At 39.6% G+C, this 13,781-nt stretch overlaps 1 protein-coding gene across 1 annotated transcript; it reads left to right on the top strand.

Moving 5' to 3' along the window:
* The first annotated feature begins 5,210 nt into the window (after positions 1–5,210).
* Positions 5,211–6,771, top strand: LOC123524873 (uncharacterized). Its single transcript, XM_045303431.2, has 2 exons — positions 5,211–5,555; positions 5,815–6,771. The coding sequence occupies exons 1-2, from the start codon at positions 5,507–5,509 to the stop codon at positions 6,123–6,125; spliced, it is 360 nt and encodes a 119-aa protein (XP_045159366.1). The 5' UTR covers positions 5,211–5,506; the 3' UTR covers positions 6,126–6,771.
* Positions 6,772–13,781: the final 7,010 nt, after the last annotated feature.

The following is a 13,781-nucleotide window of genomic DNA, read 5'->3' on the forward strand; positions in this document are numbered from 1 at the left end:
TCAACAAATATCTTCTATCTTCACCAAATAAATCAGAGGTGGAGGACGAATGATTTCAAACACGTGAATTCTATCAAATCATCATGCCCTACCCCAGAACCAAACTCGCTTTCCGTAGATCTGCGCTCCTACTGAGCTAAGAGAATGGAGTAAAACACAGAAAAAAAAAGAAAGAAAGAAAGCAGCGGTTGTGACTGACACTCGCTGTAACTCAACGAAACCTTTCTTATATCATAAATACTGAACTTGTAGAAGTTATGATTTATTACAAATAGCGCCTGTGGTATAGATTTTCAAAAATAATGAAAAAAGTAACTCTGACCCGTAAAATAATATTCCGCCATCAAATTATGCGAAAGTATGCGCGGAGCGGGTAATTAACCGTGCAAGCCTAAGGTAACTTATCTTATGGTCAGATGTTACTAGGGTCGTGAAGTAAGAAATGAAATAGTAAAAATGTACGACCTTGGGATGTGTGTGCGTGCGTGTTAGCGTATTTAAGAAGGGTTAGGGAAAATATTAATAAAAACAAGATACAAACAACCTTTACTCCCTTGGAGGGGCGGGTGAGTCAAGGGTCGTATTGTTTAATCACCCCTTGGATATGGTGCCTGCTTTTTAATTTTGTCTATTGGCAGTTCCTGTGATATGCAGGCTCCATAACCTCAGATCCCCTTTCTAAATTCCAGTTTGCTTAGTTCTGCTCATTGTTTTCTCGTTTAGGGCAAACCCATTATTTTAACTGGGGACCATACGCCACTTTTCATGGAATAAAACGCTAGTGTAGCATTGAAGGTTACATGTGCACCGCCGTATGAACACATCTGCGGATGTCTCTAAATTGTTTTTTGTACTTTTAGCATGTGTAAATGTTGAGTTCTGCTCAACCCGGGGCTAGATGGCGTGGAGGGTAGCATGCATTTTAACTACCGTCCATGAACAGGCTCAATCAAACCGAGCCTGCAACATTTTCGTTTTTGTTGTGTTGAGCGACCTGTGGAGTTTCCACTTTTTCTATTTTCATATGTCTGGAATCACAAACTTTAGAATATTTGAATCTGTTGTATAAAATTGATCAATAAACAAAATTGCATATGCAAATAGTCTTCATGTTAGCAGTTTTTACAACGGAAAACGTGTTAATTGGTACTTTGAATAATAAAAATTTGAGAAAAAAAACTTTATCATATAGACAATATATTTAAATCGACTTTAAAAAATAACATGATAAGTATTTTAAGCAAAGTTGTCGTATTGGCGTATGTAATAAGTAGTGCAGTTAGGAGAGGGCAATGATGTGTGTGCGTGTGTGTACCTGCGTGTGTGTGTGATCCACTTGAGATAAGTGCTACTTGAGATAAGTGACTTAAGTGGTAAGGTTGAGAAAAAGGTTATTGTATTACTAATTAAACTGGAATTAATAATTGGTATCCGAGGTAAGTGGCCACTTCAGAAGCATAACTAATTAAACGGAACCCGAATGACCCATGTATTTGGTATTTGAAACAACTTGTTGCTATGCATTGGACGTCATTTAAGCGTACTAGGATTTCTTTTTTTTTTCGAAAATAAATAAATAAATAAATAAAAAATAAAATAGAACAATCGATTTGATAACGAGATGACGGACATTTCTATTGAAAGCAATACTTTAAGCAGTGAAACATTCAGCCCGGAAAAGCGAGACAAATGCGGAAATTTAAACGACTGGACAGTCTGTGGTCGCCGCACTCCAAAAAATCAGGTGACATATTTGACGCAGGTATTGGTCGTGTACACTATAATTGTTGTTTCTATTGCGTAACTGTGCTTTCAGTCTGCCGATAAGGAGCTCTGGTTAGTGCTTCTAAGCACTAGCGTCGGATACATCCTACCCTCACCAGGGTTAAAGTTTATTAAGAACAAAACTTTTAGTGATATACGTGGAGCAGATAGCAACACTTACACCACCAGGACGGATGGATAGCTTATTGTAGCATCATAATTTGTATGTGATAAAATAAACGTTTCTGCATAGGTAGCTCGCGTTGCATTCATGTCGAAGAAAAAAGAAACATTGTCAGAGCAATATGTTAAACCTGGTAATGCGGGGGCATTTTTCGGCCCATTAAAGTTTAAGCAAAGTATAGAAAAGGATTATAAGAACGTGAAATTACGGGACATAAAGAAGCTCTTGGAATCTCGCGATACCTACACCGTAATCAGACAAGTTAGAAGAATGTTTAAGAGGAATTCCATCCTTACCAACGGCATCAACGACTGCATAGACATAGATTTGGCAGACATGGCCAGACTGAGTTCCCAGAACTCGAATGTAAATTTTTTACTAGTTGCTATCGACAATTTCAGCCGTTTCGCTCATGCGCTACCCTTGAAAAACAAGAAATCAGCATCTGTGACGCGGGCCATGCTGCAACTTTTAAATGAGCCAGATTTTAAACCAGCAAAGATTAGGTCAGATTTAGGGAAGGAATTTCAATCACGTGAGTCTAAGAATCTTTTATCCAGCCGCGGTATAAAACAGTATACAGCGCATCCGCCATTTAAATGTCAGATTGGGGAAAGATTTATACAGACATTAAAGGGGCTCATTTACAAGTACCTATACAGTAAGGCAACGTTTAAGTACATCGATATGCTCCCAGATTTATTACAGGGATATAACCCGCATTCGTCACTCTTCGGCCTCAGTCCGAGAGAGGTAAACAGGGATACAGAAGTCAACCTGTGGAACCGCATGTACGTGGATTCTCGCGAAGGTAAAAAACTGACAAACTTCCGGTTTAAAGTGGGTGATCTGGTTAGAATAAGCTTGAGTAAGCGAACATTTGAGCGCAGCTTCAGGCAAACATTCACCGAGGAAGTGTTTAAAGTCACTCGCCGACTCGTGCGGTCAAATGTACCCGTGTGTATGTTATCGGACGTATCGGACGGACATGTAGAGGGAACTTTATACGGTCCTGAATTGCAACGCGTAGCTAAACGTGACGTTTGGAGAATCGAAAAGGTGCTTAGGACACGGGGCAAAGGTTCAAAGAAAGAGGCACTAATAAAGTGGTCTGGGTTCCCAGAAAAGTTCAACAGTTTTGTACCCTTTTCTTAAATTACAAACCTATCATAAATGGAACACTTTCACGCGGACATTCGCAGTTTCGACTGTCTCGAATATTTTCCAGATAACTGCGCTTCTGACTTCAGAATACAGATGTGCAAGCCCTTATCCTTTCCCGGGAGATGGTATGCGGCTCTTGTGTCCTACTGTCTAGAATTCAGGGGGTATAAAGCGAATATAGAGGCATTAAAAGAGGTTTTGGATTGTCGCAATATATACGTTTACTGTAACATTTTGAGTTTTTCCACCGTTGGCACAGAGAAACGGAAGTTGTTTCAGAGGATTTATATGGGTCAAGGATCAATTACCTCCGGAAAATTAACGTACGCTAATGACTCAAATGTCAAGTGGTTGTATAAGCTCGTCAATGCAACCGAGATTTCGCTAATTCATGTTTATATAAGGGATGAAAACAATGCAGCGATCAGTAGTTTAAACAAAGGTAACATTACGATAACCATACATTTTAAAAAGGAGGTGAATTGATATGAGATTAAGTGCTCGGACAGATTAACACTTTTGATCAATGAATTTTAACCTTTTCAGTGATGTTTTACAACAACGGAGAAACTGCGCAGTTGTATATCCCTGACTTTAAAGCCTGGCAAAATCATTTCGATCAAAAGTTGCGGCGTTCAAGCCAAAAGGACTTATCCACAACAGTTCAGTCTCCACAACAGACTCTTACAAAAACAGCAGAGAAGACGTCAGAAAGCGATCAGCAGTCCTTTAACTACGTTTCACCTTGCCAGCAAACGATAGAGCAAGCGGTTATTGCTATGAAAAGCAGTGACTTGCCTGTTTACAAACCAAAACAGGCCAGTCAAAAGAAAAGCAAAATTAAAGCTAAAACCAAAAAGGCTTAAGACACAAAAACTTCGTCTAGGAAAGGGAAGAAACAAACATTCAGTTATAGGGAGACTGAGGATATATTTAGTAAAAAGAAACGATAAGTAAAAGATGGCCGTTTTTTTTACCGGAAAGCTCTAACGACAGTGCCCCGACAGGTTTGGATCTGAGTGTTCCTCCTAACCAGGTGACCGTCGAATCAAGGTTATTGGAAGATGTGCGTCCCTTAAAAAAAAAAACAAAGACAAATATCAAACAGGAAATGCCACGTACCAAAATCGCAGCCTCCCCAAAACGAAACCTACAGCACGCAGACGTGCACATCACAAACACACACACACATGCACACACACAAAGCCAACAAACGAGGACAAAACGAACAAACAAAGGAACACACACACATACACGCGCACACACACAAAGCCTACACAAGAGCACAAAACGAACAAACAAAGGAACACAGTGGGGCACCGCCTTGGAACGGTCAGTGGCAAAAGCACCACTGGGGAGCTTAAACCGGTTAATGGTGCGCACCCAACCTCACTCTTACCCCCACCATGTTCCAAAGACACGGGACAGTGTAAATAAATGTAATCCCCACCAGGTGAATCTCTAACACACGTAATGGAAATAAAAAGGCATGGCATGTAAAACACAAAAATGCTCGTGTATAAAAATTTAAAAAAAAGCAAACCTTTAGAACCAAAAACGTATGTACTCAATGCCTTTTCAGAAGACAGAGCAACAAGAGAAACACCCTTAAGGGCCCGACGAAACAGGCCAGAAGACAGATATCAAAACAGTTCAGTCCTGGTAGGATTTAAAAACTGCTTATCATAGAGTCCTCCCCCTCTTCCGTCAGACACAATCAAAGAGGGAAGCGTAGTGTCCAACTGTAAACGGGTTGAACACTAAACATGCGGTATGTCTCAAAACAGTTGGGTCGTAACCTCTTTTAAAACAACGTTTTATAATTTTACCAAATACATTTGGAAAATTACCATGACCCAAGATCTTACGAAATTTGTAAACCAAATCCCAATAAAAAACGGGTTTAGAAATACCTTTTCGCAGAAGTGTCTTTAAATTACTATTGAATTTTAAAACTAAATCAGAATTACGATAGTAAAATTTAGCAAAATATTTACGCAATTTGTAATAACGGTAGCCTTGCTGAAGAAGTTTACTTGTAATATATAGATTACGTTCATTGAAATGCTTGACATGACTAAGCCAGTTTAACGGTCACCAAAGTCCAATACTCTCGAAGCAAATATACAAGGCAATGTTTATACCGATTTATCCAAAAGTGCGCTATTCATTAAAGCCAGAATTCTAAAATCGGACGGTTCTAGGTTAGGTGATGACGACAAAGTTAGCCCAGTCAACTTATGGTTTCATGCCTTATTCAGTCAAGTAGATTTGTATCTAAACGGCACACTAGTAAGTTCCAGCGGCGATCTGTACCCATACAATGCATACTTTAAGACGTTCCTGAGAGGTGGTTTCACGAAGGAAAACGAATGCCTGCTCTCATCGGAGTTAATGTACAGAGACACACGAGGAAGTTTTGATGAAATCGATCCTGCTAGTGGTAATTATATTTCTAATTTCTGTTTATTAGTATAACGGGCACAATAATATATATTTATCATGATAGTTTTCCAATTTTTAGTGAATAAATAAAAAGATGCAGCAACAGTTCATGTAATTTTTCACTGAATCGATTTCTATCCGTAATTCAACGAAGTTTTACTGTATAAGTACAATTTCAAAGCAATAAATCATTTTAGAAAATACTTTTGGAACTTTTGTTCATCATTTATTGATTCTGTTTCTACATATCCTTACAGGCAATTTTGGGCTTTATCAACGCCACCAGTTTGTAAAATCCTCAAAGTTGACAGATATGGTCGGGTTTTTATTAAATGACGCACTTGAACTGGACAGGTATCTGATAAATGGAGTCACTCTCAGACTGGTTTTGACGCGATCCAAATCAGAGTTTTCATTAATGGGCAACGAGGGCCAGATTGGATACCAGATTGTAATTGAAGATGCATTTTTACGTCTTGTCAAACAGAAAATAAATGTCGGGATTATAGTGGCTCATTCTAATTTACTGAAATCACTTCAGCCAAGTATCCGTTTACCAAAACTATGATCAAATGTGCAAACATACCCGCCAATCAGAATGTGTTTGTGTGGGATAACGTTTTGACTTCGTACATCCCGAAATTTGTGGCAGTGGCATTCTGTCACACGGATGCCGTGCTTGGATCCTATACAAAAAATCACTGGAACTTTAAGCATTACTCTCTGTCAAGGCTAACTCTCAATGTTAATGGTGTGTCTGTCCCTGCTTCACCCATCACCGCTAACTACGAAAACGACTGCGTTATGGAAGTGCACGAAAGAATTATAGACTACTGTAAGACAAACTCATTTCCTAATGCTCTGGGCATCGACAGACGCGATATAAGCCGTGGATTCGGTATATATCTACTCAATATCCAGCCACCTGTCAGCCAGGAGCCTCACTTTAATTTGCTTAATAAAGTCCGGAGTCGTGCGTGTTGATGCCCAGTTTAGCACCGTACTCCCTGAAACAACATGCTGTTTAATGTTCCTAGAATGGGACGCTGCAATGATTGAGATCCACGAAGGCAGAAACGTTAAACTAAAATAAACTCGAACCTACCGCCGACCACCCCATTTAAAGTTTATTTATACAGCCGATAGAATAAACATTTACAGTGCTGAAGAAATATATTGATACATGTAATAAATACGTACTTATTCAAACAGTGCATGTATGCATGTATGTCTCAAATATAGTACTTTCTTTTTATTCAGTGTTCAAGTATACTATTCAATAAATGTAATCATATCTCATTAAATTTTAAGTCGTTTTGTTCTTTTGTATACAGAGAAATGTGGGTTGTTAGTCCGATCTAATAATAATGATGGCTGTGACTAAAAACAGATCTAGTGCGTCTGTGATATATTAAAGCAATTTAAAGAAAATGTATCTTAAATGTAAAAAAATTGTTGGTGATACTAACCCTAATAATCGTCAGCATATTATACATATTATACATTAAATGTGTGCAGGCATGCGCAGAACGGCTCTGTAATGAGAAACATCCAATGATCTTCAGAATTGACAAAGCGAGTCAATATGCCCTTTATCTTTTCAAAATAATGCCCAGTCTATTTCCAGATTACACAAATACAGTTGCCTACTTAACTACATTTGTAACAATACAAATATAGTCCGAGGAGTTTCAATTGTTAATCGTGGAATAGATATTACTGACATAACGAGTCAATAGGCCCTTGAATGGTTAAAGGCTAATGTACTAAGGGCTGTTAAAATATCAAAACACCACTTTGACACTTGCTAATTCAAAGCTTAATTAAGAGCTATTAGCATTGAAAAAGCAATATGTCCGCTCGATTACTTACACAACTTCCTTCTTGACTCATACAATTATATTCCATTGACATAACGAGTCAATAGGCCATTGAATGGTTAAAGAGCAATGTACTAAGTGCTGTTAAAAATATCAAAAGACCACTTTGATCCTTTCTAATCCAAAGCTTAATTAAGAGCTATTAGCATTGAAAAAGCAATATGTCCGCTCGATTACTTACACATCTTCCTTCTTAACTCATACAAATATATTCCATTGACATAATGAGTCAATAGGCCATTGAATGGTTAAAGAGCAATATACTAAGGGCTGCTAAAAATATAAAAATAACACTTAATCTTTGTTAATTAAATGCTTAATTGCGAGCACACTAGAAACAAAAATAAAATACAATATCTCCACTCGATTATACAACTTCCTTCTTAACTCATTACAATTATAGTCCAAGATACTTTTGGCGTAATGAATAGATCCTCGGCGGTTTAAAACAATCACAGTATATAAACGTTTTAGCAATTGCTACATACCAGTTTTGTTAAACGGTGCAGTTGCATTCAATATGATTTGGAGCAATTAAAGTAAAGATAGCTTCTTTAACCTGCAAACAATGGCACTGGAAAATAGCTATTGGAAATGTCCCTTGTGTTCGAAGTCTTTCTTAACTCAGACGGATTTTAACTCACATTGTAGCGTCTGCCAAGACCCGCGCACGAGACAAACATACTGCTGTGGCACGTGCAAAAAATCCTTTAGGAACGGCTACGATCTGCGGAGACACGAACCTAAGTGTAAAGAAAACAAGTGTCAAAAAACTAAAGTAACTACACGTTGCAAAGCATGCGAAAACATATTTAGGAATGGATACGACCTTAGGAGACATGAACCCAAGTGTAAAGGCCAAAAACCGCAAGTAGCTATATGCTGCAAATCGTGCAAGAAAATGTTTAGGAATGGGTACGACCTTAGGAGACATGCTGTCGCCAGGAATAAGGCCAATCTGTATAATTGTTTGGTTTGCAAACGCAGGTTTTATACCATTGTGTCTTTGCAAGAGCATGCTTACAACCATAAACGAGACCGTAGCCAGTACAATTATGAAGTGTGGCACGTGCAACCGTGTATTTGGCTGTACAGATGGACTTCATGAACACATTCGCCTTGTACACCAAGAGCAATCCAGTGACGCAAATGATTCGACTAGTGACAGATCGGACAGCGATATTGACCAGGAACGAAATACAAGGTACGGTGGAAACATGGTTATTTATGCTATCAAGCCTAGCACGCCCGAAGAGAGATGCGACCTCCTGCATTTTCTAGCCACCAAAAGGCATCATTTGCGCAAAAACTTGGCGACTGAACTTAGGAGATTGCGATTTGTGAAATGGAACATTTGCGCCCTGGTAAAGATGGTAAAGTACGACCAAGACGGTAACGTGAAAGATAAGGACAGGCCTTCTTTCCGGTCGGTAACGAGCTCAACAATTGCTGCAGATGCTCTAAATAGTCAATTAGACGAGGCGTTTTTCAAAATAGAAACGAGTCTAGATGCCTACCGGAAGTCCGGTTCGGGATAGGTTTTAGACAAGGTCATAAAACTAGACCAGACAGTTATAAAGTACAGCCCACTGCGCGGCATGGCTGATAGTGTCTTCTTACCCTACTTCCTAGGACGGAAACAATGCCTGCTTAATGTTTACGACTCGCCAGAAGACGAGCCCGATTCGTGCTTTAAATGGGCAGTGATTGCCAGTCTGTACGCGCCACCATACGAAATGGGCGACATATCTTGGAGACAGCTCGCAAACCAAAGACGTGCGCTAAATTTCAAATGCATCAACGGAGGTCAACGCAGGGTTGCTCTCAGCGACATCCCCACATCTGAAAAGCAGAACAAAGTTGTTGTTAACGTTATAGGCTTTGAGACGAGTTTCTTCCCCTTATACGTGTCCGAAAACGCCAAAAACAAATGCTGGCCTCGCGTATGTTTACTTATGTTCGAGTCTGACGGTCAGGAAAGTCCATTGGTGCATTATTGCGCCAATAAAGACATGGGTCGGTTGGTCGGTTCACAAGTGTATAGTGGAAAAAGGAAACATTTTTTTTGCTTTCGGTGCCTGTTGTCATTACAATCACAAACCGACTTAGAAGAGCACGAAAATCACTGTCAGCTTTTTGCACCTGTAAAGACTGTTTACCCACGATTCGAAAATAGATGGATTTGGTTTAAAAAATTCAACAGGCAGTTGCCGGTCAGTTTTATTATAATAGCCGCATTTCAGTGCTACGTCCAGAAAATAATGGATTTAAACGAACCTACAGAGGGCCCAGTCGTGAGGGAAAGGAGGCTCGAACCTTGTGCCTGGACTAACATGCGGATCAGTGTGAATGACGCATACCCGTACTAACCAGTCATGTACGTGGGTACTGACCCGAAAGATACCATGCAAAGGTTTCTCATGGCCATGGAAGAAGAAGAACGTGCCTTGTTCAATATTCTGCAGAACGATAAAATGCCAATAATAGCAGAGGATAGAGGTCTGCAAAATTTGGCTGAAACGGTTGATATCTGTCATATCTGCGAGGAGCCATTCCTGCAGGGAGAAACAAAATGTGTTGATCACAGCCACACTACCGGCCTTATTAGGGGGTTTGCACATCAAAGATGCAATCTAAATTTTCAAGAAGCACCATTTCTGCCTATTCTAATAGATAATTTGGGTCCTTACGAAGGGCGCTTGATTATGTCTGCAATAGGTCACCATGGCAACAAGAACGTTTCCGTCATTGCTCAGAACGGGGACAACTTTATTTCCATAAAGGTAAACAGGTGCAGATACTTGGACACGCGCCGGTTTTTAGACTTTTCTTTGGGCTCCATGGTAGAGGACACTGCGGCTGTACGTGGTCTCAATGGGTTCCGCTATCTGCGCCGATTTGTGCACCCCGACAAGACCAATTTGTTTATGCGTGAGCTGTATTTTTGTCATGAACACTTAGATGGCCCGGAAAGGCTCACAGAAAAGACATGCCCCGGAGAGAAAGGCTTCTATTACGCAACAACTGACACTGGCATCATCAGTGAAAGGTACAGATTGGTGCTCGAACTTTGGAACAGCATGGAGTGTGACACGCTGGAAAATTACCTTGAGGCATATATGATGGGCCGCGTGTTGCAACTGGCAGACATCATCACGAACTTCAGGGAATCTCTCATACAGGATTTCAAGCTCGATCCTATGCACTACTTCGGTATATCCGGTTTTGCATGGGATTTTGCCCTTAAATGGTCCAAGGTCGATCTTAAGCTTGTAACAAGCCCGGAAATGCATTTGTTCGTCGAGTCAAGTATGCGTGGGGGGGGGGGGGGGGGGGGGGGGGGGTTGGGGGTGTCTGGCTTTGGTAGGAAATCCTAGATTCGCGAGAGCAAACAACAACCAGCTGCCCGACAACGAGTTCGATTGCTCCAAGCCTGTGTCATTCATGCATTACTTCGATTTCAATGGCCTATACGCATCAATCATGCTTGACTTTGCACTAGCTACACACGACTACAGATGGCTTTCAGAAGAGGAAATGGAAAGAATAAACTTAAATGACGTAGATGAAACGTCCGAGACAGGTTATTTAATTGAGTGTGACCTTGAATACCCCGATGAGCTCCATGATGAGCACGACACATTTCCGCTCGCCGCAGAATTCTCAGAAATTATCCCAGACGAAATGTCTGTATACACGCAAGAAATGGCGAAATCTATGGGTATCGATCTTCAACATTGCGGTAGAAAACTGTGCGCTACCCTTAAGCCAAAGTCCAAATATGTCGTTCACTACGTCAGCGTGAAACTGTACTTAAGCTTAGCATTAAACTGTCTAAAGTGCACCTTGTGCTACAGTTCAAACAATCTAAGTGGCTGTCTAATTACATGTCAATGCTAACAGAGAAGAGGCGCACATCCATCAGTGCCTTTAGTGGGAAGTTGTACAAACTAATCGCCAATGCTGTATAGGGTAAATCGATTTTTGCTACTGTCCATAACTGCCATTGTTTTGACACTGTCTTTACAAATAACTAATCGTCTTAAGTATTTACACAGACAATTGCGAAAGGAAAAGAACAATTCGCCTTATCTATCATAGAGCCGATTATTACTTTCTTAAATAAACAATGAAAAGTTAGTCCTGTCAAATTCATTGTGATGTTCAGCTTAAGTCATTCCATCCATAATAAGCAATATTTAGAAACATAAAATACTATGTCTTATGAAAGTAGATCAAAAGACACACACACACATATTTTCAAAATAAGAGTAATTTTCACCGTGGCTTCATGCAACCAATTTAAGTACTATAATCAAATGTTTACCATGTACATTTCCAAAGAATCAGATTTTTGACTAAACCACTACCAGATTTTTCATTCATGGACACTATTTGACATGTTCATTTTCAATATTTTTTCTAAAAAAATGATTTTTCATGAATTTATGCTACAGACCTTTAAAAAAATGTATCAAATGTGGGAGTTGAACCCACCGCCTGAAATGTATAAAGTTACTAGTCCAGAACACTAACCACTAAGCCATAGAACCTGTTGATTAACACTAGGTACACTTACATACTATATACACTTATATACTATTATGGACGGAACGCTGAAAATGATGAAAATAAAAACAATGATAAAATAAATAATAATAAAACATACTGTAGTAATCATAATAATGAAAATGACGATAATAGTATAAGTAATAGCAAAACGTATCGCTTATTTAACTTTCTTGGTTGTAAACTATTACATCTTCGAACTGTCTCTCACGCACCAAATATAATGAATATTCTATTTTTGCCTTTTTCTTAGGAAAATCATTGCAGAACCCACGAAATTACTGCCAAATTAAGGTCTGCCAGAACGCCGAGCAACTCCAAAAGCTCGTTTGCAAGCCATCGTTTGGATATGTACGGGTTACAGCAGAAGACAGTGAATTATGTCTGGTTGAAATGACGCCGTCAAAAGTTCTGTTAAACAGCTGTGTACTTTTAGGCACAAGCATACTCGAACTCAGCAAGGCCAGGGTATATGACTTCTTCTACAAGCAACTTCGCCGTATGTTTCCGACGAAATCGGGCCGGAAAACCGAATTCCTAATGTGTGACACAGACGGACTGCTGGTACAATTCACAGGGTTTCAGCAGGTAGACGAAATACTGAGAGAAAATAAACCGCTCTTCGATTTTTCGAACCTCCCAGACGGCCACCTCCTGAAAGACGACAGTAACCGACAAGTGCCCGGAAAGGTAAAGCTTGAGCTGGGCTCACAAGTTTGTATGGAGTTTTGTGGACTCTCGCCGAAATGCTACAGTGTTATGACTGACCACGGCTTCAAAAAGGCATCTAAAGGAGTCAATAAAAATGTTCAGCTAACTCATAAACTGTAAAAAGAGTGTCTACTACAGTCAAAAATTTACACGGGCCAGAGTCGGGAAGTTAGATCCTACAACTGAGCTCTTTAGACATAAAGAGGTTCTACCTGAATCATCTAAAGTCTTACAGATTCGGCCATTGGAGGATCTCAAAAGGTTTGTATTTTTTTGAAAATTTTGAAATCAAGGAGTTTATGAGTTTGAAAGTAACTTAGGCTTAAATCACTAAGAACATATGTATGAATCAAATACGATTACAATAGATTAGTTGTCTGTCATATTGTGCACCCTTGTGTATAGGATGTAATTGTTTTAGGGATTAGTGCCCACAGACGCTTACGGGGTGTATATATACCCTTATTGGACATAGCTGTTCATTGCATAAAGATGGAGTGCTACAGCGATAGTGTGATTTTGTCGAGAACTATGGGAATAATTCTTTACAAAAAGCGGAGTAATCCGCGTAAAGTTCTTGCCCGGCTTGAAGATTACAAGTCGGGCAGAAGGATGTATTTAAGGGCAGGGGCGCTCCTTAGGTTGGCCAAGAAAATTGGGACAGCCTTAAGACGAGCTCAAGGAGCTCGCAGAGCCCGCCGCCGGCCGCAAATGGCAGGAGTTCAAGGTAAGAACTTTTTCTAGATGTGTCTCATTCTACTTCTTTTTATATTTTGATTGTCAACATGTTTCATGTTTTGTGAGTATACTTTTAATTTGTCATGACTGTAACGCTTATAATAACCAAATCGCTGTGTCTACATTTAAGAGCAAAACACCCAAAAATAGATTTTGTGTACATCGTTCCACACATTGAATCTAAAATACCTATTTGGACTAAATGAAGCAGCGATGTGACCAAATTTTAACAATTTGTCATTTCCGAAACTGTCATTCCCGTAATGCTGTCATTACGGAAAGGACATATTTATTATTTTATTTAAAAAAAAAAAGAAACCCGCAGA

This window comes from Mercenaria mercenaria, chromosome 1 (genome assembly GCF_021730395.1).
Source record: "Mercenaria mercenaria strain notata chromosome 1, MADL_Memer_1, whole genome shotgun sequence".
Taxonomy (NCBI): domain Eukaryota; kingdom Metazoa; phylum Mollusca; class Bivalvia; order Venerida; family Veneridae; genus Mercenaria; species Mercenaria mercenaria.

Excerpts from the sequence above, each read along its gene's own strand:
- LOC123524873 (XM_045303431.2), top strand. The coding sequence starts at position 5,507 with ATGTACAGAGACACACGAGGAAGTTTTGATGAAATCGATCCTGCTAGT. Across the intron at positions 5,556-5,814 it reads TGAAATCGATCCTGCTAGTG|GCAATTTTGGGCTTTATCAA; the intron begins GTAATTATATTT and ends ATATCCTTACAG.